The 24,527-nt window shown below is 39.4% G+C and overlaps 1 protein-coding gene across 1 annotated transcript in view; it reads right to left on the bottom strand.

Annotated features, from left to right (window-relative positions):
• Positions 1-24,527, bottom strand: part of LOC124163748 (neprilysin-4-like) — a 133,714-nt gene that overhangs the window by 5,683 nt on the left and 103,504 nt on the right. Inside the window, exons 13-18 of the mRNA XM_046540825.1 lie at positions 23,277-23,453; positions 13,764-13,926; positions 11,057-11,105; positions 10,257-10,324; positions 2,437-2,573; positions 935-1,099 (exon numbers count right to left, since the gene is read on the bottom strand). Coding sequence (XP_046396781.1) covers positions 935-1,099; positions 2,437-2,573; positions 10,257-10,324; positions 11,057-11,105; positions 13,764-13,926; positions 23,277-23,453 — 759 coding nt within the window. The remainder of the gene's footprint in view (positions 1-934; positions 1,100-2,436; positions 2,574-10,256; positions 10,325-11,056; positions 11,106-13,763; positions 13,927-23,276; positions 23,454-24,527) is intronic.

Here is a 24,527-nt window from a genome sequence, read left to right as displayed (position 1 = left end):
GAGCATTCATAATTTTCATGCCAACAAGAAATAAATTTAAGAGGTCACACCATTCGAAGTCATTTTACGCCTGGGTTCTTCAAATATAAATAGATAGCCGTACGATATGTTTAAACTACGGAATAATGAAACCAACGCACAGTGAGTTGATAGTAACTACCATGTTTGTCGCCAACTGATTAAAGGCAATCACTCATATTTCCCTGATGTGGGATTATACCACCGCGACTGCAACCGGTGAGGGCTCAGGGGAGCCCTTCGAGGATACAACGCACCGTGGCCGGGAACCAAGCCAGTGGCTTATACGCCCGATCACCCGGGGAGGGGGAGGAGAGGAAGGGAAAAGGAAAGAGGCGCCGCCGCGATAGAAGTCCGACGACGCCTCTGGGAGAGGAAAGGTGCGGAAGGGGCGGGACAGGGAAAACACCCCAACGCTATAAAAGCGAAGAGGGCCCTACTAATTAGCGTAACCAGGCAAAGCCATTAATGTGCCAGCGATTTTAGAGGATTTTCCTATGAGGGAGAAAAATCCATCGATCAAATCGCTAGATCACAGTGACTGCAGTGGAAACGAGGCTACAGGGTGGGCTCGCAAGGATAAACTCCTGGGGCAGGGACTGTAAGCGCGAGCTTTTCACCTCTGCACCCAGAAGGGGGAAGGACGGGAAGGAGAAAGGAAGGAGGCGCCGCCGCGATAGGAGCCCGACGACGCCTCTTGGAAGTGGATAGGGAAGGAAGGGAAGGGACGAGGAATCCCACACCGTCACAAAGGCGGGCGGGTCCCACTATTAGCGAAACCAAGCATAAGCAATTAATAAGCCAGCGATTTTAGTGCATTTACCTATGAGGAAGAAAAATCCATCGATCAAATCGCTAGATCACTGCGACTGCAGTCGTTCATTTCTTTTGCGCTGGCAAATGCATTCATACTCACGTGTGCGAATCCGAGGAAGAAGAGCTGGTCGTGTGAGTATTCCGCCAGCCCCGGGAGCAGGGGCTCTTGGGGGTTGCGCTCACGGAACTTCCTGTATGCCCTCAGCGCCTCTCGAAGACCACCGTTGTCGGCAATATTCTCACCTTGTGTGTTCACGCCATTCACCTAGCAGCCAATGGGGAATGGATGGTAAATGATTTTTTCATTAACACTTGAGTTGCATGCGGAGATAGCGAAAATATATTTATCGTTAGTCATCTCTTAAGGGGGCCTCTAATTATCATTCCCTTGAGCGAAGTATATTTGTGAGTAAAAAGTTTTATTTTTTTGATACTTGGACATTTATTTGTCATATGGTATTGCACTCACATAAACGCTGAAATCAAAACAATGGCATTCCAGTCGCCTAACACGGCATCAATCGGGCGTATCAACAAGCATGCAATCTATCGCGCATTTTAAATTGGGCCAGTGCTCAAAAATCTGATGCGGGAATATAATTTTCGAAATGCTTAAATGTTCGTATAAAGCCCCGTGTTTCACAATCTAATCAACGTTGAATCAGAATAATATGATCTTACTGCGAATTTCAAAGTTTCGCGATTTCCCGTGCATTTTAAATGGAGCGAAATTCTGGAAGTTCTTCTCAAAAATGGCCATTGGTGGGACTGTATCAGCATTCGATTGCCTTACAGTTCAGCGTGCATTAACCGCGTTCGATAGTTTTTATTTGCCGATTACAATTTTGCCTTGATTGGTCTTGCCTGGGTTGGCGTTTTTTTTTCTAAAATTTACCAGGACTGCCGCGTCCCATTATGGCATGATCATAAACGCGTCGAATACTTCACTGAAATATAAGTGAATGAACGAACTTCGGCCGTTGAACATTTGGAAGAAAATTAATTCCCCAGGACTGTACTCTTTGGTGGGCAGATGGGGTTGAGAAGTTATAATGCTAACTAGGGGAGTAATGAACGAAAACAAGATAAAACACTAACAGATTATACAAACGCGAAACTCACTCACGCATATCGCGGATTTGTTCCAAGATACAAATGTCCGCGTAGGACTGTGAGTGAGTGCGTGTGTCCTACGCGGACATTTGTTCCTTGGAGCAAATCCGCGAGGTGCGTGAGTGAGGGCGTGTTTTCTTAATTTTATAATTTTGTCTATTTCTTGTGTGTGAGTGGGTCACTGTCGTAAGCGAGAGCTTCACAAACCTATGTGAGTGAGGGCGTGTGTCCTACGCGGACATTTGTTCCTTTGAGCAAATCCGCGAGGTGCGTGAGTGAGCTGCGCGTTTGTTTAATCTCTTAGTGTTTTATCTTGTTTTCGTTTATTACTCCCCTTGCTAGCATTGTAACTTCTCACCCCCCACTCTGCCCACCAAAGAGTACGGCCCTGGGTAATTAATTTCCTTTCAAAAATACTTCACCGAAAGAGGAATTGCATATTCCACCCATTGTGTTTGACATCCCCTTGATCGCTGAAATTCGACTCACCGAGAAATTGCCGCCGAGTTGTTTGACGGGGAAAGCATTGTACTGGTCAACGATGCACTGCACCCTCTTCTGGTATTCCACCAAAGTCTCACGACTCCACCACATCCGCAAATTGCCATCCTTGTCGTATCTGCGTCCTGTAAAAACGAGAGAAAAACCAATGGAGACGTTCATTTTACGATATATTTCGCAGACGTCGACAATTTTTAAATTATATTTCCTCTGCGTCCCACTCACCACCTTTCGAAATTGCAAGAAGAATTTTGTTCACAGAAACAGCAAGTAGTTGTTGCTGTTGAACTGATTTTATTTTAACGTATAACATATTATAAAAGGCAAACTATGAAAAGGAATACAAGAAGATACTGTGAAAATTAAATATGTTGATGATTATCGTATAAAATAATACTTTAACTTTAAAATTGCCGACAGAACATGGCATGAGGTGCTACTATTTCAACTTATTTCAAGGGAAAGTAGTAATAGAAAATTGTATGTCTTTAAACGTTCGTTTATTTGATAAATGTGGTGATGTGTCACTGCGTTATTGCTCCATGCAGAAGTATTGTGAGTGGCAGATTATTACTGATTTTTCTAGTGTATCTACTTGTATTTAGTGGCATCACAAGGTGCATCGATGTTTAATTTGATACCGACTATCAGTCAGATACTCACCTATCCTCCTTACATCTGCTAGAGTTGAAAGCTATAATGCTTTAGATGCGTGCTATGAGATACAAATTATACGAGAGATGGCTGAATATCACAGTTGAAACCCTAAGGAAAGTTGTAATTTTAGGCCCTATAATTCCATGCATTATAATTTTCTATTTTTAGGTTGGTACTCCATTTGAAATTGATGTCAATGATATCTCGATTCCCGTGACTGCTGTCATCATCACCTTCATCATCATCAGAGCTGAAGTCAACATTAGAATTTTGTTATTTTTTCTCTGCTCAGGTTTCGGTGTTTTTATTTCGGCCGACGACCTATTCGGAGACACCTTATCCCGACATGTGAGCATAGGGAATTATTCTTCAAACTCATGTAACCCAACCACGATTTATGGAGCAACGGGTGTTTGGAGTTGCCGCTTATGTGGGAGTTAACTCCTGGAACCCGGACCAATAGGATAGTTTCCTTCATCAATGACAACGAAAGGCATTGATTGCGATTCGTTACCCACCATTAGTGTATTCATGATAAATAAATTATTTGGTTTTACAAATCCCAATTCAGACGAATAGCAATGGTCAATTTTATCCTCATTTGAAAAAGGCCAGATTGGCGCCCATGCGATGCCCCTCCGCGTGACGTCACAGAGACCTAGTTTCTATAGGAGTAGATAGGAGTTTTACATCGTCTGAGATTACCAATGCTTGCATGAGGCACAGAGCTCAGGCACGTTTAGGTATTAATGATCAATCCTTATTTAAGCCAAGCGCTACCAGCTAGCAGGGTACTCTGCTACCTGCTAGCATGCTGCGTCGTATCAGCGCTCAAAGCCTCGCCCCAAGGTTACCTCACTTGCGGCAGGGGGAACCATAACGACGTCACACGTAGTTTTCCCAGCATTCATACTTAGCCGTCACGTTTTTGCGCGATTGAAAATTTTCAATATTCATTTAATCGCGAAAAATAGATATCGTCATTTAAAAATCTAAAGGCGTGAAATACGTACTCCAGGAGTAATAATCTTTCGATTAAGGCAATAAAAATAATAGGAAACCACCCTATTGAAGGCATCTACATCTACATGATACCTCGCAAGCCGCCTAAAAGGCGCGTGGCAGGGGGTGTTAGGACACCAGCCGTTTACAGCTAAAAAAAAATGAAGCGCTCTAACGAAGTTGGGACTAGCGTTTATTAAAGTCCTTTATGGTTCGGGGGGAAAACGAATCTATCCCATATCTATCCGTTCGGCAAAACATCTCTGGTAATTTATCGCTTCTATCGGACCTGGAAATATAGTGTGGCTCTAATATTATGTTCTCTGTGTCGCTCTTAAAGATATCCATTCTCAATTGTTCAAGCAATCTAAGCCTAGCGCGCAGCCTCCGAGTCTCCAGCGGCTCCCAGCCTAATTCGCTTTACATCTCGGTAACACTGTGTGTTGCCTTACTGGAGAACCTACAGCATGTTTGTATCTATGCAGATTGGATAGTAAAGAGATATAAGAGGCATGCGTTGAGTTTCCTCCGATTGGGATTGGGACAGATAGCTATTTAAACCTCACGTCTCCGCCTAATACACATATGGACATTTGCCATCTTATAAATTCTAGAATCCGATTTCATATGCTTTGTTTCTCACCAGTGAATAAATTCTCATTGCACCCTTAGCGTCGCCAGACAACCAAAATTTTCCAGTCATTCAATTTCATGTCTTTTTTTATAATATAATATAATATAATTTTGTTCGCTCATATTCATTTACATTACATCGAGAAAAAACAACCCTGTAAAAGTTGTGGAATATACAGGTACCTCTTTGTGGAAAGTTTTGGGGCTACCATCATACACTATTTAGAACATGACTGGTGCTAACATACATAAAAAATACATTTATTTCGTTTAAATGATTGATATGTTTTCTTGACAATTGCATTCGATTGTGAATTTACAGTAATTTACACTTGGATAACTTTTCTTAACACACTCACTTTCATAACACACTTTCTCTCATAACGCACATGAATTACATACAATTTGCCTTTATTTGAAAACGTTTATAACACCTTTCTTAGCAGAAACTCTACTTCCTCATACTGCATAAGCCATTTTAGGATAGGAATACTGTTGCGGTCAGCTTTTTCAGAAACGTGCACTTCAAACTTCAGGTATGTGCAATGAAATGTGTCCATAAATGGAACTTCCATGATCAATTGTTTTTTCCCGTTTGGGGAATAATACTTAACCATGAATAAGCAACACCACCCTCTCCTTATTGTACCACTTGGATATCTTTTGAAGATTATCCGTCGTGGTATTAATTTTTTCTTACTGTTGGATTATCGGTGAGTTTAGTCAGAGTTACATTAGTTGACGCATTTAATGGGAAAAGATAATCTGTGCCCAGGCCACAGCACTTCTCTAAAATCTTGCCAACGCCTTTGATATGAAAGATTTCGCGTTCGGTGTGCCAACAGGAAGTTTGTTTGAAAGGAGTATCAGAGAGGCGCTGATATACGGACTGTACGTGCTGTTAATCCATTTTCCGGGTCTCGACTCTTCCTATATCTCACATAAGTTACGCGTTAACTCTAAGAGAAATATTCCCGCCCAAGGGTCAGTGCCCATCGTTGAAATTGAAGAAATTTTAGAGGAATTATTTAATGAGTTTGAACTTCTATGACCGGGTACTTCATCATGGTTTACCAAGAGGGATGCCAACTAACAAAAAATATTGGGGGGCCAATACCGGGGATCTTGCCCCGGGAAATTTTATAAGTTGTGAGTTTTAAGTTTTTTAAGCGTTTTAGAAGAGTCTATATGATTAACATTAGGACCCTGATAACTCGAATCTCGATATCTGGACACTCCGGAGAAAATCGACAAGCCATACACATTTTTTCCTCACACCCGTAACGAATTTTTGAGGGGGCTCGGGCCCCCTCAGGCCCCATGGAGTCGGCGCCGCTGTTTACCAAGAATTAATCTGCGCTAAGGAAAAAAATGTCTGTTGAAGATTTTTCACCTTCTCTTTTTTACATCTGCATTAATCGAATAAATGTGACCGATTTTATGGAGCGAAATAAGCCTTATTTTCCTGTTCCTTTGACCTGCTGCTAATTTTCCCGTTCAAATTCATTAAAAGGTGTAATATCATGAACACATGAACAGAAAGTGGCTGGGACTGTTTTTGAAGTTTCGTTTATCTGCCGACCAGTTGCCATGGTCGCCATGCAGCTCCCTCGCCTGCAATCCACCATCGAATTTATTCTCAACTCGAGTTTCGATGACGACATTGTGCATTGAGTAAGTGGTGAAATGAAGGACGTATTTTTCAATCATTAAATGGAATTCATGAACTAACTAATGATATCAACGTATGAGATCCCAGAAAATTACATAGAGTGCCGAAACCATAGTCGGTAGTGGAGTTACGTATTAAAGTGTAAAAATTACCATTTTTTGTTGATATTTTATCATGGATAGTGATATCACAATTCAGGTTAAAAGATTTTTAAGACCAACCAGGGCGGCCCACCTGAGTTACATCATTGTAAAACGTTTAGAGAAGTTGGACTTTGAGTGAGATTTAAAAAAAAAGTGGAAGCAATATTCGCAAGATCACCCAGAAACAGAGGAATGAGCGTTTGGCTACCGATTGAATGGTCCGAGTTCAAATCCCGGCTTCAAAGCCTCCCTTCATACCCGATGCAAGGATCATCGAATTACGAAACTGTGAATGAAGGAGATATACTGATCCGAGTGACTACAACCAATCTATATGACTACGAGGGGAGCCTTTTAAGTGTCGGGAATGAAGGAAAATATGAGAGGTACGATAACGCAATTTTTAAAATTGTTTTTCAAACTACTCTCCACGATAGTCAATGCACTTTAGCATTCGATGGAACCAGTCGTTATAACATTTATTCCATTCCGAATTAGGGGTTGTCGAAATGGCTGTTTTGTAGGCATCAACCGCTTCTTAACCCATTAACGGCCAAGGCTAATATTCGGTAGAAATATTTGAATTTATCATCATATTTAGTCTTAATAGATACTAGAAAAGACATTTTGAAAAATTTGAGGCTCTAAAAAATTTATTTATACCAAAAAAATAATGGTGCGTTTTCGCACCTTTGGCGGAATGTGGGTACTTCGGTTAACATACCGTGAAAAACTAAAATCTTTTTCTTTTCCACCTTTTTAATTTATAAACACATATAAACGCATAATTTAGTATTTAAAATCATTAAGTAACCGTTCATACTCTAAAAAATCCCTTTTATCAATGAAAATTATTTGAATATAAGGGCACATTACATTTTACCCAAAAATATACATTGTGCCTATTACATTACCTTTCCTTGTTATCTTTTTCTCGATAATATGACCTGCATTAACTTCTTTAGTGTCTACTACTAAGGAATTACGAGAAGGTTTGTCTTTTTTCGGATTTGATGGTCCTTCTGCATGTATTTCTTAGTGATTGCCATAACTGAATCGGTCCCCTTTGATTGACGTTAGCGCGTCATATGACCTTTGAGAAATCAATTGGAGACATTTTGAGCCAACTGGCCCCCTTATAGAATTTCAATGAATTAGTTAACACACTTTCCAATAAATGGGTAAACAATGTCACCACCACCTTTTCCCTCTGATTTTGATTCTATAATTCGCGTTTGCATTATCGTGATGTATAATCCACCTATGGGATTATTGGAATGGCAGAAGCTGGGGAATAGTTATGCCTTTTCTTTCAAATGGTAAATTGGCTATTTGTTATCCGGATCCGGATATGTTATTTGACATCCGGAAGCGCTTTCCTCGTAGCATATTCTTGATTCTGGGGAATATGAAAAAATCGTTGGGGCTCAAGTCCGGGCTGTATGGAGGATGATCAAGAATTTCTACGTTTTGCTGTACCAAAAACGACTTTGTGACTCGAGCGGTTCGTGAGCTTCCATTGTCATGATGGAGCGTAGTAATGCGTCTATTTGCGTTATCTTTCCGAAGCTCGGCGATCACTTCCGGCAAGCAAATTGAGCATAAACTGTACTTAGATTTTCAAGAGCAATCGTCGCTACACACCCTGATTCGCATGGGCATTAACCAACTCAAAAAGTTGTTTATAAACACCATTTACCGTTGCTAGGTGATAAGGAACGTTCTATTCCCGAAACTTAAAAGGCTACCCTCGTATTCTGAGTGCGTGGCGACATACGCCTGTGGCTGGAGTCCATTATACCCTCATCTTTCCACATCATCTTTGGGATTAAATCTCAGAGTGAAATTGTGTGCAATACACGGCGTCATTCATTAACGGGAGGTTTGGTGACCAGCGACGCGATGAGTGAAGATCCTAAAATGATGAAAGGAGACGCAAATTGGAATGTATGAAAATAAGCACGAAGAAAACCAAGATATTAGTATGCAGCAGAAAAGAAGAAGTCAACTCTAGCATTAAAGTAGGGAAGCGAAAACTGATTGAGGTGGACGAACTCGGTTATTTGGGAAGCAAGATAACTAGTGACGGGAGAAGTTAGAAAAGTATCAGCAGAATAGCCCAGGCAAAGAGAGCATTCCACCAAAAGAGAGACCTGCTTACAGCGGGAAACTTAAATATGGAAGTAATGAAACAATTTATAAGAACCTACATTTGGAGTATGCTCCTATACGGAAGTGAGGCATGGACATAATGAACGAAGCGGAGAAAGCAAGGATAGAGGCCTTCGAAATGTGGTGCTACAGAAGAATGATGAAGATCAAATGAATCGACCGAGTCAGTAACGAAGAAGTCCTAAGAAGAGTAGGAGAGAAGCCTCATGAAAACCTGAACAAGAAGACGGTTCAACCTTATAAGCCACATCTTGAGACATGATGGCCTGATGAAGACAATCGTTGAAGGACAAGTGGAAGGCAAGAACGGAAAAGGAAGACCTCGAACAAAATATATGGAACAAGTGAAGAAGGATGTGAACGAGAAGAAATACGTAGGTGTGAAAAGATTAGCTGATAGGAGAACTGAGTGGAGAGCTGCGTCTAACCAATCCTAGGATTGTTGACCAGTGATGATGATGGCAATCCCTTTCCTCAGTCTCTTTCCTTGACTGAGTGAGTCATTGTTTACATCCAACTTCATTTTTTTAAGCCCTAAATCCAAATCACTCCCAGCTCTTATCTTAGTTATGCAACCGAGTTTTGTGTAGAAATTCCTTCTTAATGATAATTCTCATTCCTCTAAACCATCGTATGGACACCTACTTATCAAAGTAAAGCTTTGGAAAAATCAACCAGATTACGCAATGAATGTGGAAGAAACTATTTTTGGCATTAACATTTTTAGGCCTCTTTTTAAAAATGGGTAATTATTACCGTCGAAAAATCATTCGTCTCAAATCAGGCTCGAGTGAATGGCTTTTTAGTTTATAATGGCATTAGGATTCTTCAAGCGTATTGTGGGAAGATTTTCGGATGAGAAAGTAAAAGAAAGGTGCTATTTCGCTTTCGCCCGACCACACCTTGAATATGCAGCGAGTGTATGGGATCCGGTGCAGAAAGACTTAATCCGTGAACTGAATAAAATACAAAGGAAGGCTGCGCGTTTCGTCAAAACTGCTACGGGCGAACAGACAGCGTTACCCAGATGTTAAGCGAACTAGGCTGGGAGCCACTGGAGACTCGGAGGCTGCGCGCTAGGCTTAGATTGCTTGAACAATTGAGAATGGATATCTTTAAGAGCGACACAGAAAACATAATATTAGAGCCACACAATATTTCGAGGTCCGATAGACGCGATAAATTAAGAGAGATGTTTTCCCGAACGGATTGATATGGGAATTCGTTTTCCCTCGTACCATAATGGACTTTAATAAACGCTAGTCCCAACCTCGTTAGATCACCTCATTTTTTTTAGCTGTAAACGGCTGGTGTCCTAACACCCCCTGCCACACGCCTTTTAGGCAGCTTGCAGATTGTTATGTAGATGTAGATGTAAGCTGTTCGTGGTTTCATTCTATATTTGGTGATATGAAAATTGTGTTCTGATATTTTCGTCTGTGAATGAGGTAATCGAATGAATGAGAAAATCCCTCGATGCTTCTATTATTTTTTTCTACTTAACCGGGCTCATTGCATGTCATTCGTACCTTGGTCATCGAAACCATGAGTCAGCTCATGCCCCATTATGGCTCCGATCGCTCCATAGTTTAAAGACCTGTAGGAAGAAAAAAAACAGAACTCTTTAAGGATACAACGTTTTCAACGTTTTTCCAAGTTACTAAATAGAACTGTCAATTATGGCCATGCTATAATTTATAAAACTTTATTTAATTTCACGGTATTTGCTAATTTATACGTAACTAGTCTCCATGAGGAAGTGCAAATACTTTCATGATCAATGAGGATGATTTTCCTGCTGCAAGGCATTATCTATCCGTTATCTTTAAAGGAAATCAATTAGAATAGGTTTGACCGGGAGAGCAAAGTTACACAAATCAACCTCAATGATATTTACATTTTAATTTTTAGTTTTGTATTTTTTTCGCGTTAGTCACGGTTTGGACAGTTTATCATGGGCAAGGGCATTGAAGATTTTTTTCTGAATATTTATAGTTTTCTTTTGCTTAAGTTTGATTGATATAAGGCGGAAGCATCATGTATCTGCCATGCAATAATTTTGATGATATCCATTTCCATGGTTATTCTAAAAGCTTTCGATCAATTTCATTGTATTGGGTATTGCTATTATGATATCAGCAAATATTTTTGAACAGTTAGTATTGCATAAGTTAAAGCCGTATGAATATGAATATTGGAATGAAACGACTAGGTTAGCCACTTATTTGAAATGTAATAATAGGTATAAGGTTATGAGAAACTCATTAAGTCGCTTGGAATGTATACCACCAGATATATTTTAGTAGCTGAGTACCAAATTCATACTTACTCAAGGCCTAGTCCGTAGAATGGCGGCTGCAATATACCAGCGGGAAAAGCTAGATTAGAGAAAAGAATGGGAAATAATAAAAATTTGACGAGTAATTAAGAATTCATGTTAGTCACTTTAATGCCAAATAAAATGCTTAAGTATCATTGCTTTATATACCTACTTAAGTAAATTTGGAAGAGTTAAATCAATACGGTGTCTTTCTTCTCGAACATTTGATCTATTGAAATATGTCATGCAAGTCGTTAGATTGGGTGATGAGAAGAGCCATTCTTTTTACCAACGTTTTTGTTTATAATGAATTCAATTTTCAGTGCTGCATTGGTAGAATTATATGAGGGTACGACACCTAGATCTTATAGATTAGTTTTAAAAAATCGATAAAAATGTGAGAGGGGTAATTGGGTTTAAAAATGTGAGAGGAGTAACCTTAGATTACCATAATATTGATATTTCATAATTTAATACGTTTGGATTCAAACGAATATAAAATGACAATAGTGTTGCACCCGCACAAAAAATTCTAAGGTAAGTATACAGAGTCTGTTTGGCGTTAAAAGTTGAAATTGAGGAAATTTTAGAGCCAAGAAATATTTGGCGACAATTTTAAAAAATGAGTAATTTTACCGGGGACGATTTCTCAGGCCAACGGTGAAAAAACTTTTTTTAATAAATAAAAGCGAACAAACTATGTATAAATCCACCAATTTATTTTTGTGGTACTACTAGTTTCGACGCAGCGGCGTCATCATCAGGTACAAAGGCTACAAAGAAACAAACATCCTTATATATCATGTGGTATCGGGAGGAAGAAGGTAGGTGGAAGGGGTGGCTGGGAAATCTGAGGTGTGTGATTGGGCGTTGTGGGAGGGTGGTGAGAGTTCCCACAACGCCCAATCACACACCTCAGATTTCCCAGCCACCCCTTCCACCTACCTTCTTCCTCCCGATACCACATGATATATAAGGATGTTTGTTTCTTTGTAGCCTTTGTACCTGATGATGACGCCGCTGCGTCGAAACTAGTAGTACCACAAAAATAAATTGGTGGATTTATACATAGTTTGTTCGCTTTTATTTATTAGAATGAACCTCCACAAAGTTGAGCCTGTTACGATAGAGATTAAACTTTTTTTTACTGAAAATACCTTATTGTTATGTTTTTTACGTTGCTGAATCCAAATGTGATGCTTAAAAAGTTGTACCACCCACCATATATTCACATTTTACAGTTAAATTTATGAAATTAAGCAATATTTTTAGAATTTAGCAGGTTTTTTATAGCTATAATAAAATTGAAAAAGTAGGTCTAATGAACGAAGATAATGGGGGATTACTGTTGGTACTTCACCGAGAAGTTCAGCAAGCGATTCATCGCAGAAAAGGCTACACAAGAAGCTTCAAGGAAAAAAGGGAAAGAAAATGTAGACCAATTCCAGTTGACAAGTGAACCCTGTATTATCACGCTACATTACTATTGTAAGTAATATAACAGTAAATATGTACAAACAATTTTGTGATGTAACACAGTGTTTCATTGATTTCCCTATATACCGTATAGGATTATTAGACTAAATACTAAAATACATATTTCTTGGAAACTATGGGTGATACAAAAAAACTAAGGCCAGGTTTGAATTACAAAAAAATTACAAAATTACACAAAAGTCAGTTTAAATTAAAGCAACTTGCGCAAGTGAATGGGTTACTTAAATTATGAAATCAATCGATTCGGCTTTAACTTTGTGTAAATCCATGTTGAAATGAAAATACACAACCCTTGTAACTTTTAAAATAATTTTCCAGTGAAAAGTTACCATGGTTGTGTATTTTCATTTCTACTCAAATTATTGTGATTCAAGTGACCCAACTTTGTCGATTCTAAGAAACTGTTGACTGAGGTTTAATTCACATCTCCACAAGACAGCTGGAGTATTAACCCTTTTACTGTCACCGGGACGATATATCGGCCCTCGTTGGTTGAGCGAAAACGGCCAGGGGCCGATTAATCGGGCCAAATTATTTCGTGATCGTGGCCTTTTCAACGGCCATAATTTATGTAAACCCCCATAATCTACCTATGGCTATAAGATGTCAATATATATTAAGAATTGGGGAAAAAATCTAGACATATTAAATAAAATTAAGTAGCTGAAAATTTCTTAAATCTCAGATGTTGCTAATTCCGGAAAATAGCCTTGTATGTCTTCGTACCTAATAATAATAATTGCCTTTATTTGCATATACAAACTTGGTCTCTCTAAGCCATATGGCTTGTCAGAAGTTTCCAGTTATTCAATACAACATGTGGCACATTGCGAGCATAGCATTTATATTACAAGTTTCAACTTCAACTTTAGGGGCTTTTAAACAAAACTATGATAATTTAATATATTTTGTACATTTCAGATTAAAATAAAGAAATTACAAGTTTAAAATATCACTTATTACCCAATCTTTCACTTTTCTTTTAATGTCGGCCAAAGATTTGAGATTACATAAGGCCTTTGGCATACAATTAAAGGTATGAGGTACAATATACTTGGGCAACTGTTGCATTTGTCCACAGAATGTGTTTTATTACATCCCACCTGAAATGGGCTGGCAGCAAAAGGGTTAATGTAATAATTCGAAATCTGTCCTCAGAAATTTCCCCTCAAGCCAATTACCAGATGCCCCACTTAAAATTAGTTTTTCTGACACTTACTGACGGAGTTGAGGATAGGAGAGTAGAATGCGTTGACCGTGGTGGCGGCCGTGATCCAGCGGTCCTTGTCCGATGTCCTCCGAATGTCCTCCAACGCCCTCTTGAGCGAAGCCTCCGAAAGACGGATGTACGTCTCGAAGAGCTCACCCTCGATCACCTCCGCCTGTTCATAACAAAGAATAATAATAATATAGTATAACCTTATTCCATTTACATTCAAATTTATTACATTAGAAAACACTTAAATAATTATGGAATATATAGGTACCCCTTATTGAATAGTTATGGGGCTACCATCTTACACTTTTTGCACAGGTCTGGTGCTAACATACATGAGAAGTAAATTTATTTCTTTGCGTTCAGTTATTTGTTATCTTACCGATTGCATTCATTATTATAATATGATATTTCAAATATTTACACAAGGATAACTATCTTTCTCATATAAACGCAGAATTACATACATAAAATATACAATATACCTTTTATTGAAAACTTTTTAGAATAGAATAGAATAGAATAGATATTTATTATGCTCTGGGAAAAAACCCTTGGAGCAAAAAACACAATTTACAAAAATAATGGCTCATCAAAGCAAAAAGTTCATGAAAAATGTCAAGTAAAGTTGTTTGATACGCACCTATAAAAAAGAAATAACACGTAACAAGGATTGAAATTTGACATCATAGGCAGACGGAATATAATACATAATACATAATAATGATACATAATAGGCTGTATTTTCGTGGGAGTTTATTTTAGCTCTCCACTGAGTAAATCCATGTACAATTTAATTTTAAAAGCATGGATGGAGCCCCTCTGTCTAAGATCCTCAGGGAGAGAATTCCAGAATTTTGATCCCGTTATCAGAAATGATTTCTGGTAGATATTAGTACGTGGAGTAGGATAACATAAATAGTCATTTTTGCGAGATGACATATGGGTGGTTACTGATCTGTTCATAAAGATTTCCCGGAGATAATTAGGGATTCTCTCTCTGAAAATCTTAAAAAGAAGAGCACCGAGTAGATATTTCCTTCGATTACAAAGATTTAGCCAACCAAGGCTGATTCTGTACTGTGATACATGAACATCCTTTCTTAAATTGAATACATATCTTACACATGAATTAAGTAGCCTTTGTAACTTTTTATCCAGCTCTTTAGGCATGTCATTATAAACAAGACTACAATAGTCAAAGGAAGGGAATACCAGGGTAGAAATTAACATTTTTCGGGTGGATATAGGAAGTAAGTGCTTGTGCAGTTTTAGTTGATACAGTGCGATATTGACTTTATTACAGATTTCGTTCACATGTTGGTTCCAAGACAAATTTTTTGTGAGGGTTAGTCCAAGAGTGCGAACAGAGTCGCTGAACGGTATTTGATGGTCACCAACTACAACTGGAGGAAGGTGATTATAATCTATTTTGTTTAGGATCCTTGAGCTACCGATGATTATTGCTTTCGTCTTCAAACAGTTCAGTATGAGGTGGTTTTTACCCACCCATTTTGTGATTTCTCTCACGTCATGATTCACTAGATTAATACTATCAGCTATGTTTTTAATCGAAGTATGGATGTATATTTGAAGGTCATCTGCATATATCATAAATTTACAATTTTTAATCGCAATTGAAATGTCATTGACAAATATAGAAAATAGCAGAGGTCCCAGGACAGATCCTTGAGGAACTCCGAAAGATACTGGAGCCCATGCGGATAAGTTATTTTCAGGTCCTAAGACTGCTTGAAATCTATTGCCTAGGTAGGAGCAGAACCAGTTTAAAGCTGAACAAGAGAAACCAAGCTTCACCATCTTATGGATTAGTAGATTATGATCAACTCGATCGAATGCTTTACTGAAATCAAAAAGAACTAGTATTGTAACCATACGCTTATCAATATGAAGTCGAATGTCATCGGTTATCTTTAGTAGTGCCGTCTGCGTACTGTATCCATGCCGAAAACCTGATTGCATAGCGTCAAGTTTGTTATTGTTATTTAGGTACTCTGTAACTTGCTTGAAAACAATTCTCTCCAACATTTTCGACAGGGCGCACAGAATAGAGATTGGCCGGAAGTCAGAAGGTAATTTTGCATTTTTTGTCTTCTTTATCGGACGAATAAGTGCTTTTTTCCACTCCGATGGAAATACTGAATTATCGAGAGAATGGTTGAAAATTTCAAGGATGTAAGGTAATAGGGCATATTTGGCAAGTTGAATAATCTTTACTGGAATGTCGTCAACTCCAGTGGCATTTGACTTGGAGAACTCCAATACTTCGATCAGAGTCTCAGGAGTTACGTGCTTAAAGTAAAAGTTGTTATCACTGAATGGTATAACTCGCTCAAGTCTGGAGTTAGCTGGGGCATCATTATGACTAATCGTAGTTGACAAAAAGTAGGAGTTTAGCTGATCGAGAGTTATATTTGGGGGTAGAGAAGAGTCCCGTCTTCGAACCAGCCCAAGATTTCGAAGCTCACGCCAAATCAATTTCGGGTCTCTCTGCGAGGAAAGCTTCGAGGAATAAAACTGGCGTTTACTGTCATTGATGGCTGATTTAACGCGATTTCTAAGTTCCTTGTATTTTTGTCGCAGAGTGGAACAACCAATGCGTCGAAAGGCACATCGCGCTTGGTTGCGTTCTTTAATCATGAGTTTTATCGTCTCATTCAGCCAAGGAGGTGTTCGGCGTTTAGGCCGACATACCCGTAAGGGAAAAAAAGTGTCAGAGCAACTAGCTATGTTTGACGTGAAACAACCAAGTTTTCCATCGATAGAACTAGAGTTAAAAACACCATTCCAATCCATCGCTAGAAGCGCATCATGAAGGCACCGGGAATCAATGTTTTGAAAGTCACGGAATCTGAAAGAGGTGGGTGTGACAGACATAGATAAACTGAAGTTGTAGGTAATTTCAATCAAGTCATGAGACGACAGGAAGGGGACAGAAGTCTGAGAGTATTTTGAAACTTTTTCCAGATCGTCGACGATACAGAGATCTAACAGGGTAAGACTTTTTCCTGTGTGATGCGTTGCAGCATATGGTACAAGATGGAGATTGTTGCAATGCACAAAGTTATGCATGTATTTACCATCATAATTATTTCGTATGAGGTCAGCATTGAAATCACCAAATATAACAATATTTTTAAAGGTAGGGGCATAGTGCAAAAATGCATTTTCAAAGTCTATGGGGAGTGCCGTTTTAGGAGGCCGATACACGACACATAGCAGTAATTTCGAGGAAATTTCACTATGTATTTCTGATATAATAAATTCAGAAGTATGGGAGTAGGTGCCGGGGGAAGTGGCAAGAACATTTACATTCAAATTCTTTCGTACATATACGCCAACACCCCCACCACCTTTACCAATTCTATCATGTCTAAATATATTATAACCATTCATTGTAACCATCTCATCTGGTATGCGTTCTTTTAGCCAAGTTTCGGACATGCAAATTATGTCGTAGGTTGATTCCTGAAAGAAGAGGCAGAATTCATCAAAATGGCCAAATAGGGATTGACAATTAACGTGGCACAGAGTTAAATCTCTTGAGATCTTCTTGTGAGCAAGCAATGACTGAGTGTTAAAAAAAGATTGGCAATTAACACAACATATCTTAATGCAATTAGATTGAAAAACTCTTTGAACCAGATGGCAGCCCTTGGGTTGACAAGTTGGTTGCTAATCCACCAATGAAGAAAGTTTATCAGTATCCTCCGTCGAAGAAATGGTGAGGCGCTCGGAACCGTCTTCTTTGCGAACGTAAATCCTTCCATTGCGCACCCAAACATACTTGATTTTGCCATTTTTCTTCAAGTCGCGAACCACTGAGTACAGTTTACGATTGAAAGGCGTAAGGGATTCATTTACGTACACTGGGGCCGCAGGAGAGAGGCTGAAGCCTATATCTTTGGTAGTGAAATTTCTCTTCCCACTACGGGCGGCGACAACCTTAGAGGCGAGTGAATGCCGAAGAAAACGGACTATCACTGGGTTAGGTGAATCAGACCCTTTGCCATGCAATTTAAGGCGATAGCAATAATCAAGGTCAGACACACTGATGTCCACACCAAGCGCTTGCCCTACGTTACAGACGATAGAGTCAAGGGTTTCACCATCGACGAAGGGAACACCACGAAATTCAACAACATTTCGTAGCCACTCTTGCTCAGCCCTATTGAACTGAACTTGAAGACTCGAAACACGATTTGAAATTTGGATGTTGTCTTCAGATAGGTTGTCAAGGCGTTGGTTAAGGCTAGTGAGAGAAGCCGAAATACCTTTGAGGGCATCCGCATGATCAGTAATGCACTTTTGGATGTCGGAGAGAGACGATTTTATGTCCGAGTAACCCTCTTGAAGTTGCTTTACTCTATCAAGTAGCTCCTTAACCAGGTCAGCAAGAGGCTCTTCGGAAGATTTCCCTATGCCAGGTTTTAAGGGCGTGGAGTCAGAGCGAGAAGCACGTTGCCGAGATGTACAGGAATCACACACCCAGGTTTTCTGCAGGTCATCCAGAACTTGCAGGTCCCCATCGGACATAGCAACACAAGACGGATGGAAAAATGACTTGCACTCGCCACAGTTTAGGCCCTTTTGACCACGTCGAGAGCCTTGATTACACACACTACAGGTAGGCATAGCGAAAGCAAAGCAGGAGCTCTGAGGAGACAACCTTTCAGCTCGAGAGCAGAACTGGGAATGCCACCTTTCTTAGCAGAAAATCTACTTCCTCATACTTCATAAGTCGTTTTTTACAGTGGATGCAAATCCCCATTTTTTTCTGAGTTTGCCACATTACTTGGCAACATACTAAATAATTTAGGCCCTAAGTATTTGTATGACTGTCGATAAATTTCAGTCGTCGGCCTAGGTATATCAAAGTTTCTCCAAGATCTGATGTCATAAGTTTGTGGTCTGGCCTTTTCACCACTACGGTCATAGAAAACTCTAAGGACTTTATAAATGAATATATGCCTTAGTGGGAGGATATCTAATTTTTTGAAAAGAGGAAATGAGTGGCTTTTCCTATACGATCGCGTTATAATACTGATAACCCTTTTTTGCGCCACCATCAATGATTTAACGTATGTAGAATGCACGCAGTATAAGATTCGCAATTTTTCTATCTAAATTCACCGTACAATATTTGAAGATTCTGTACTGAAGAGCTCTTTGGAGTTTTCTCCGGATCATCCGAATTGCACATCTTTTGTTTCTTAGCTAGATAAAACCGCATCATCGTTTCCGGAAATTTTCTTAAACTACTTTCAGTACACGAAATTCAAATTAAAAATTTATTTTCGACTTCTCTTCATTTAAAAGAGTGATAATAATCTTTCTGATAATATCATCCATGGATTAATGTAATGTAAAAAAGTCTATTTTGCAAACATACCTTTATTCTAATCAAATCTGCTGTCAAGGGAGGCAAAACTGAAGATAGACAAAACGCTGATGGGGCTAGTAGAAAGTTACGTAGCTGAGGCGTGGAATTGAAAAGGAATCCTTATGAAATTAGAATAGAGATGATAATGAGAATAAATGGCTCGATTAGACTAGGAGAGGGTTGATGGATGAGAATGAACTAGAGTGATTGGTATTCGAGAAGTGATGGACATATATTCTTCAGAGTTCTACGGCTTGCGTGGATAGGTCATGGATAATGAATAGAAATTGAAAGAAAGGCAGAATCAAGTATAAAGAATAAGATGGAAATGGTGAGGAAGAAAGAAAACGCAGAAGGAGACGAATTGAAGAAGGTGATGAGGATCACGAGGAAGTAATGAAGTGGATGAAGAAATTAGTGAAGGAGGCACACTGTCTGAAGAAGGCAAGGCCCGTGGCCACGGGCCATTTGTATCCAACATGACTCCCTGCATCTGCTACGGAAACTTTCTTTAGGCCTTAATTAAAATCTGTTGCAAAATACATTTTTTTAATGATATGCATACATTTGCGTAAGCAGTCGAGACTCCGTCAATATGTTGCTCCGCCGAACAATGAAGGACATTGTTCCTTCTTTACATTAATGATATAACCACCGTGGTCACGAGCAAAATCCGCCTCTTCGCAGATGATGTAATTGTATACAGAGAAGTTTAAGACCATAGCGATAGATTAGCATAAGAAAAGGACCTCGTTGCTGTAAATGAGTGATGCAGTAAAACCGTAAACTTGGATTTGTAAAAATAAATCTCGGTAAATGCCCAAAAAAGGCGAAAGAAATAAGCTACCTGACTCTAGTGAGGCCTCACTTGGAATATGCTGCTAGCGTGTGGGACCCTTACGAGGTAGGACTAATAGCTGAAATCAATCAAGTACAGCGCAGGGCGGCCAGATTTGTGATGACTTGTTACGACAAAAAGTGCAGCGTTTCCAGTATGTTACACGAGTTAGGATGGGAATCTTTACAGGAGCGTAGATCGAAGTATAGGCTTTAACTTACTTGGTAAATTCGAAGAAGATATTTTCTCAGACGACGTGAATCATATCCTTCGTTTACCATCGTACTATAGTGGACGCGATCATGAGATTAAAATACAAGAAATGGACTGCAAAACAGAAAGATTAAAAATGTAATTCTTCCCTCGTACTATTAAGGATAGCAACGTTATCTCAATTTATAGGATTAATGGCGTCGCTCGCTAGGATCACTCATTGCATGTTTTTTCATAGTTCTAACCTTGCATGTATTTTCTCTATGAATTAATAACCATTAGCAATATTTTTAAGAATAAGCATGTATATTTTTCTAGTGTGCGCAATATTTCTATGACCGTGCGGTGTGCATGTGGCGGTCCTCTTGCATGTTGGTGATTGGTCACTCCCTGCCAAACACCCTAGAGCTCGCGGGGTATTATGAAGATGCAGATGTAGATGTAATGATTGCTAGGCTGAACTTCGCAGGCTCATTTCCATTTTTTTATTAACGGCTGCATTCCCATGATCCCATTCCTTTTTTTAGGTGGCTGGCGGTGCAGAATGTAAGTGCTAAGTGATTCTTTTTAAATGCAAATCCTATTAGGAAACTGTAATACTTAAATTTTTAACGCAGACTGAGTGAGCTGCTATGAATTTATACCATGTGGTGTAATGGCTACAGATATATGGAGATATTGTGATTTGGCGATTGGTACATAAAATTAAGCACACAATTCAATGCCAATGTTAAATCTGTAAATCGGTGCAACCGCTACGCAAACACCGCTGTATAATTATTTTCATACAAAATATTATTTTGTCGTACCTGCCTACAGATTTACTGTGTTCTTACTTAAATAATTTCCAAATTTAATACCAAACGAAATTTGGCTCTGTTTAAAAATTTCGTGATATTAGTCCGTACCATGAATGCGTGAAATTCACACCTTTGACTTTCTCTGGGGCCAGCTCTATCCTCACCAGCGTTAAGTTTGGACTATAGTTCGGTATAGTTCGAACGGTATCGATTTTCAAAATGATCACATTTAAATTCTGACTCATGTTTTACCGGTCATCTTCTATCTATTTTCTAAACATGCAACTATAACAACTATGACCCATTCTGTCACCTTCATAAAATCACTCTATCATATTGAAATTTTCAGGATATAAGTCCGTTGTTTAAAAATTATTTTAGCTAAAATCTGAAAATTAAACTTTGGTATTTTATAGAGGGTAAATTTCTTTTATATTGTAGGTATTAAAGGTTAACATAAACGCTTCTTTGAAGTAATAGGGTGGTTTCCTATTATTTTTTCATTGCCTAAATCGAAAGATTATTACTCCTGGAGTACGTATTTCACGCTTTTAGATTTTTAAATTACGATATCTATTTTTCGCGATTAAATGAATAGTGAAAATTTTCAATCTCGCAAAAACGTGACGGCTAAGTATGAATGCTGGGAAAACTCCGTGTGACGTCGTTATGGTTCCCCCTGCCGCAAGTGAGGTGACCTTGGGGCGAGGCTTTGAGCCCTGATACGACGCAGCATGCTAGCAGGTAGCTGAGTACCCTGCTAGCTTGTTGCGCTTGGCTTAAATAAGGATTATTAATACCTTATCGGACGGAGAAAACTTTCCGACCTTAGGTAGTTTTAGTAGGTGATTATTAAGACATGTTTCCCTGAACTCTGTGCCTTATGCATGCATTGGTAATCTCAGACGATGTAAAACTCCTATCTACTCGTATAGAAACTATGTCCCTGTGACGTCACGTGGAGTGGCATCGCATTGGCGCCAATCTGGCCTTTTTCAAATGCACTTAAAATTGATCATTGCCATTCGTCTAAACCGGTATTTCTAAAACCAAATAATTTGTATATTATGAATACACTAAAGGTGGGTAACGAATCGCAATCAATGCGTTTTGTTTTCTTTGATGAAGGGAACTACCCTATTATCAAATTTAGTAGTTGACTTGCTTAGGTATAGCATTCGGAGGAGGTGACCGACAGCTGTGGTCATTTACGCAATTTGGGAATGGTTGCGAAGGAAGGGTGGAGAGAAACCCGGCGTTTAGGGGATAACGACCTATGCTTGAAGTGCGCTCCAAAAAGCACTCAGGAGCAGAGATGAGTCTGAAAAGTCTCCGCTACCATCGCCGGGGTTCGCCCTCGGGCCCATAGGATGCGAGGCTGACACTCTATCCACCACATCAACTGCCATTCTGCCTGATTCATTAGTGATCGATAGATTATTAGCCCTTTCCAGCCGGCGACTACAATAGGAAAACATTTTCGTGCAACGAGTAGCATAAGAATATTTTAAACCTCTCTGTACGGAGCTCTCTTTTGGGGGTGAGTTGCCTGGGTATTTTCGTCTCTCAGATTAGGGGCCCAGCTCAACGGGCGCACGTCCCTTACCCCGACCACTGGTGAAGACCCCCTGACCCTAGCATTGCGCGAATCCACGGTCAATTTAATGTGTTACCAGTGTTTTTTTCAACCATAAATTATATATGATTTTCAATATTTACTCTTCTAAAAGAATTACTAATGTTTTTTTTAAGTATTGTGGAATTTTAAACGGGTTTCTAGCGTTAATAGCAACAAAGTTAGTAATTATAGGGTAATAAGACTTACAAGTACGGAAGTCCGTTACTTTTAACGCTAAAATTCCGTTTAAAAATTGCTTGGGCACAGAACAAAACGAAGAATTCATTTGAAAGTATAAAAACATTGTAGTATACAATGAAATATATCACTGAAAAAACTAATGACATTATAACCACTTTGCAACGGATTCCTGTGGTGAGGATGGTCATAAATGAGTGGGACGGTCGGGCTTTATTGCCGAGGAGTGCCCCTAAGGACTCGCTAGGCCGGGCCTGAATGCATTCGACAATCGCTACCTCAACGGTCATTTCGCTTGAATCGCGTCGGCCAGAGCCGACGTCCGGTCGTCTGCATTGAGAAATCCGCGATAGCTACACCCGACGTCAGGTGTTATGCGTATGAAAATGCCCGTCGGCTCCACCCGACGTCCGGCGCAAAAGGGTTTGTGGTCTTCTTCACTCACCCCTCCGTAGTAAGCTTCGAGTTCTCCTGGGCTGAGCAGCCACCCGGGAAATCCGATGAAAGGCCTCATCGCCTCCAGCTTCTCAAGGGTCCTCGCCTTCGTGCCCGCGTCCATCCACTGCAGTTCCTTCACGATCTCCTCGAACGCGTGGCGAACGTCGTTCACCATCTCCAGCGCCTAATTCAGAAGGAAGGAATCGTTTAGAGCGCGCGAATCATTGTCAATGCATACTTCCAGCAAGACCAGGTTCTTAAAGACTACACACGTCAGCGTACTTGCATACATTACAAAATAAAATAAACTTTTTCGCACATATCACAGTCCATATCACACAATAATGTAAATTTTTAATATATTTCCATCTGATTTAACGAATATTAATCATCTAAATATCTTCCAAGTAAATAAATACCTTAAACAACACCTCTATTACTCAATTTGTCAATGCTTATTGTAAGAGAAACGTTTTCCTCAACTATTGTACTTAACAAAAAAACTGTTTCAGCTTTTGTAATTGAAGCATCTTTATTTGCTATTTAGGTGATTATTTGCTGTTTTATATTTCCCTTTATGTCCAAGTACGTTTTTGTACCACTGTAATTGTGTAACGAAATGTGTTTCATACTTTACATATTAATTTCAATATTGGTACCTTTACTTGACTATTTATTTATTATTGTTATTGCTGTTACTAGGTGCATCAACACGTATGAATTAATTCCTGAAAGCGATCGCGATAATACGTGGATGAACGCAAAAATCAACACTGAAGTGCACCCAGCGACCAAAAATCGTGTGACCGCCCTAATTCTACAGATGCATGAGCATAAAATAGAATTCGAAATTGGTTCATGCATTCCTAAATTTTCTGTTCTGGTCCACCAAAATCGTTCTTGCGTTTAGATATTAACTCTTACGGCTTAATTAATGCATCATGTAACCATTTCGTAGAGGAAAAGCCCCGCATTTTATTCGAAAGGAGGGGACAGAGATGGGAGGTCGTCGATTTTGCTGGTCTGCCAAACGACAAAGACAGGGTCTTCCATAAGATTGAAATGCTTCGCATGATATGACGGTTTGAATGGCCCAATCCCCATTTATGTCAAATGATGGGCTTCCAAAGGGCTGAAGCCTTCCGAAAGGGCCCACTTTACGTGAAAGGGGTCAATTATAAGGGCCCTTCTCTTTCCCCCTTCTTTTGACGCCGCTGACTTGGGGGTACCTAGAAACATACTTAGAAAGTTCGCTGCG

The sequence above is a fragment of the Ischnura elegans genome, chromosome 8 (assembly GCF_921293095.1).
Source record: "Ischnura elegans chromosome 8, ioIscEleg1.1, whole genome shotgun sequence".
Lineage (NCBI taxonomy): Eukaryota > Metazoa > Arthropoda > Insecta > Odonata > Coenagrionidae > Ischnura > Ischnura elegans.
The sequence above is the reverse complement of the archived record's forward strand: the minus strand, read 5'-3'. Positions and strand labels throughout refer to the sequence as shown.